Raw genomic sequence first — 4,632 nt, forward strand, 5'->3', positions numbered from 1 at the left:
TATCTGATGACATAGTTTCTCTAGATGGCATTGCTCTGGCCTCTAGCACTACCGTAAGAAACCTCGGAGTAACATTTGATCAAGATTTGTCTTTTAATTCTCATTTAAAACAAACCTCACAGACTGCATTTTTTCATCTGCGTAATATTGTGAAAATTAGGCCTATCCTGACCTGAAAAGATGCAGAAAAATTGGTCCCTAATTGGACTTAGGCCTAATCTGCTGGGGGACTTCCTATTATACACCGAGCACCTTCTCTCTCTCTCTCGCTCCTTTGCTAACATTGTGTAACATGTCCTGTTACTACATCTCGCTAACTCTGCTCGACTGCATGTCACCAACCTCGGCTTCTTCTCCGGAGTCTTTGTGCTCCACTGTCTGGCAGGTTACCCCGTATCGCAGCTGTGCCTGGATCGTCTGGTGTGATTCTTCCTCACACTGTGTGACTGGTGTTACAGTGTTACTGTGATAGTTCCTGATGTAATCCGATAATTTGAACATTTTTGCAGGTAAATTTCAGGGCTCCCGTTGATCAACCTGATTTATAGAAGTGATGACACTTCCGTCTCTATGGTAACAAGGTGACAGTGATAAGAGGTATTTCATGAACGTTGTCCGCGCCCGCAGGTTGTCAGCTCATCTTACATGTCAGAGAGAATGACGGTTCGAGATCCGCTGGACGGACAAACAACACAACACGCACACGGGGTTTGACCTTCGACCTGCCAAACCACTGCTGAGACATCGACCATTCGCTGAGAGAAGTCTGCCATGATGAATCTGACGGACAGAGAGGGAGAAATACAGGAAACTGCTTCATATCAACTCTGTCCTCCAAAATATAACCACTGACAGACAGAAAATTTTGTCCTCAGTGGTGGAACCAGAGGAGCTCCGAGTTGCTCTGTAACAGCAATGATGATGATGATGTTCCTGAAATAGAGACAGTTAGTCAGACACACACACACACCTGTTCACACTTGTTATCACCTGTTCATGTGCAGTATGGTGCGACTTCCTGTGCTGATGTTGCTGATGACCACGGAGGCTGGAAGGACACACTGAGCGTGCTCAGACACCAAAGACACATCGATATGGAACTTCTGAAAATCCTCCAAAATAAAACTACAGACAGGAAACTGTTTCACATCTCCTCTGACCTCAAAAATAAAAGTACAGACAGGAAACTGTTTCATGTCTTCATTGTAACCTGAACCATAAACTGATCAGGTTCCTCCTCACTGAGGATGTTAGACATCTACAGAGGAGACAAGGAGAGAGAAAGGAGACGTGGAAACACGAAGAGAGATAGGAGACAAGGAAACAAGGAGAGAGAAAGGAGATGTGGAAACTAACTCGTAGAGTTTGGAAGTATTAAAACGTATTTTATCAGAGACTTCAGACCTCCAGTCGTTTCCATGGATACAATGAATCTGACCCTGTTCCATCCATCATCCATCCATCCATCCATCCATTGATAAATCATCCATTGATCCATCCATCATTCATCCATCCATCCATCCATCCATCAATCATCCATTGATAAATCATCCATTGATCCATCCATCCATCCATCATCCATCCATCCATCCATCCATGGATAAATCATCCATTGATCCATCCATCATTCATCCATCCATCCATCATCCATCCATCCATCCATCCATCCATTGATAAATCAGCCATTGATCCATCCATCATTCATCCATCCATCCATCCATCCATCCATCAATCATCCATTGATAAATCATCCATTGATCCATCCATCCATCCATCCATCATCCATTGATACATCCATCCGTCCATTCGTCAATCCATTCATCTATCCATTCATCCATCCAATCAATCCATTCATCCATCCATCCATCCATCATACAACAATCCATTATCCATCGATCCATCCATCCATCGGTCCATTCATCCGTCCATCCATCCATCCATCCATCATCCATTGATACATCCATCCGTCCATTCGTCAATCCATTCATCCATCCATCCAATCAATCCATTCATCCATCCATCATACAATAATCATTATCCATCGATCCATCCATTCATCCATCCATCCATCCATCCATCCATTCGTCCATCCATCCATCCATCCATCCATCAGCAATCCATTCATCCATCCATCCATAATACAACAATCCATTATTTATCCATCCATCCATCCATCCATCCATCCATCCATCGGTCCATTCATCCATCCATCCATTAAACCATCCATCATCCAGCCATCCATCCATTCCATCATCCATCCATCCTACAGCAATCCATTCATCCAGCCATCCATTAAACCATCCATCATCCAGCCATCCATCCATTCCATCATCCATCCACCCATCCATCCATCATTCCATCATCAATTTATACATCCATCATCAAATCATTCAATTCAATTCAATTCAATTTTATTNCAACAACATTAATGAAAGTAATAATATTACAGTTATAGTTCTGGCTACTGTGGTACAATATGTTGAAAGTATGTATTAATATCTGGCAGTATACATGTCCATCATCCATCCATCCATTATCATCCAGCCACCCATCCATCATCCAGCCATCCATCCATTCCATCATCCATCCACCCATCCATCCATCCATCCATCCATCCATCCATCCATCCATCATCAATTTATACATCCATCATCAAATAATCCATCATCCATCCATCCATTATCATCCAGCCATCCATCCATCATCCAGCCATCCATCCATTCCATCATCCATCCATCCATCATCCATCCATCCATCCATTCCATCATCCATCCATCCATCATCCATCCATTATCATCCAGCCATCCATCATCAATTTATACATCCATCATCAAATAATCCATCATCCATCCATCCATTATCATCCAGCCATCCATCCATCATCTATCATCATCCATCCATCCATCATCCATCCATCCAAATTGTTTCTTTGTATTGATCAGTCTGTCAGTTATTGATGAATGTGTTGTTGAGTCTATAGATTGATCAGTACTCACTCAGCCACAGGTCCAGCAGAGAGTGAACCCATGAAGGCGCTCGAAGCTCCCAGCAGTGACAGCACCGTGCAGGAGTTCGATGCGTTTCCTCCTCGCTGCCAACGTTGTGACAAACATCTGCAGACATGGAAGGTGAACACATTACTACATCACTGATCAACATCACAACACCATTGATCAACATTACTACATCATCAACCGACATCACTGTTGAGAATGTCAGTGGTATCAGTGATAGCATTAGCCTGTGTGCTAACCTGGTATCACTGTTAGTAATAGCCCATATTCTAACATGGTTTCACTGTTAGCATTAGCCTGTGTGCTAACCTGGTAACACTGTTAACATTAGCCTGCTTGCTAATTTGGGATCACTGTTAGCATTAGCATTGGTGCTAACCTGGTATCAGTGTCAGTATTAGAGTATGTTCTAACCTGGTATCAGTGTCAGTATTAGAGTATGTTCTAACCTGGTATCAGTGGTAGCATTAGCCTGTGTGCTAACCTCGTATCACTGTTAGCATTAGCCTGTGTGCTAACATGGTATCACTGTTAGCATTAGCCTGTGTGCTAACCTGGTATGACTGTAAGCATTAGCCTGTGTGCTAACCTGGTATCAGTGTCTTCTTCTGGGTACTTGTCGACCACGTTGATGATGTCAAGACACACCAGACCAACACACAGAATCTTCTTCTTCTGGTCCTCCATGTTTTCCACACACACACAGCTGCAGTCTGGACTGGACTTTGACTGACACACACACACACACACACACACACCCTTTATCTGGTCAACTCTCCACAATAAGACTCACTACTTCCTGTCAGCAGAGATGATCAAATAAGAGCCTTTCAGGGGCGACTGTCCCCATCCATCCTGACAGGACTTATTGATCTCGAGCTTTAACTGGTGGTGTCATTGATTTCTATTCTGTCAGTTTCCTGAAACAGTTCAGTTACTTCAGTGACTTCCTTGGAAGACTCAGAGTCCTCCATCCAATGTGTGTCCAACATGTGTCCAGTGTGTCCACACATCCAGAACCAACCAGAAACCTGTGACACTGTAAATATTATCTTATGGGACAGAAACAAAAAAAATGTCTTTGGTCAGCAGAAGAAAATCTTCATTTAAACAGATGGTGAATAATTAACTCTATAACTCAGTAACTTGTTAACTCAGCAACTCAGTCAGTGTGTGTGGCAAATGTATGTTGTATCTGTGGGGTTGGCACTCAAGATGTATGGAAGCATGAAGAAAATTTTCCTAATAGGACAAACTAATCTACTAACTTGTTAACTCAGTAACTCAGTAACTTCTTAACTCAGTAACTTTGTCAGTCGCCTGTTTTCAGTCTGGATTTTTATTAACAATGTTTTTAAAGGCTTGTAAGTCATCAGTATAAACACATCGTGAACACAACAGAACTTTCAGCAGTGTTTCTGCTGTCTGGGTGGATGGAGGAGGGAGGGAGGAGGGTGGAGGGAAGAGAGAGGAGGATGTTGGAGGGAAGAGGGAGGGAGGGTGGAGGGAGGGAGGAGGGAGGAGGAGGGTGGAGGGAGGATGGTGGAGGGAGGAGGAGGGAGGGTGGACGGAAGAGGGAGGAGGATGGTGGAGGGAAGAGGGAGGGAGGGTGGAGGGA

The 4,632-nt window shown here is 43.6% G+C and overlaps 1 protein-coding gene across 1 annotated transcript in view; it reads right to left on the bottom strand.

Annotated features, from left to right (window-relative positions):
• Positions 1 to 3,961, bottom strand: part of khk (ketohexokinase) — a 19,725-nt gene extending 15,764 nt beyond the window's left edge. The window contains exons 1-4 of the mRNA XM_050037992.1: positions 3,604 to 3,961; positions 2,997 to 3,113; positions 991 to 1,125; positions 646 to 780 (exon numbers count right to left, since the gene is read on the bottom strand). Of these exons, the coding sequence (XP_049893949.1) occupies positions 646 to 780; positions 991 to 1,125; positions 2,997 to 3,113; positions 3,604 to 3,701 (485 nt within the window). The 5' untranslated portion in view covers positions 3,702 to 3,961. The remainder of the gene's footprint in view (positions 1 to 645; positions 781 to 990; positions 1,126 to 2,996; positions 3,114 to 3,603) is intronic.
• Positions 3,962 to 4,632: the final 671 nt, after the last annotated feature.

The sequence above is a fragment of the Epinephelus moara genome, chromosome 24 (genome assembly GCF_006386435.1).
Source record: "Epinephelus moara isolate mb chromosome 24, YSFRI_EMoa_1.0, whole genome shotgun sequence".
NCBI lineage: Eukaryota > Metazoa > Chordata > Actinopteri > Perciformes > Serranidae > Epinephelus > Epinephelus moara.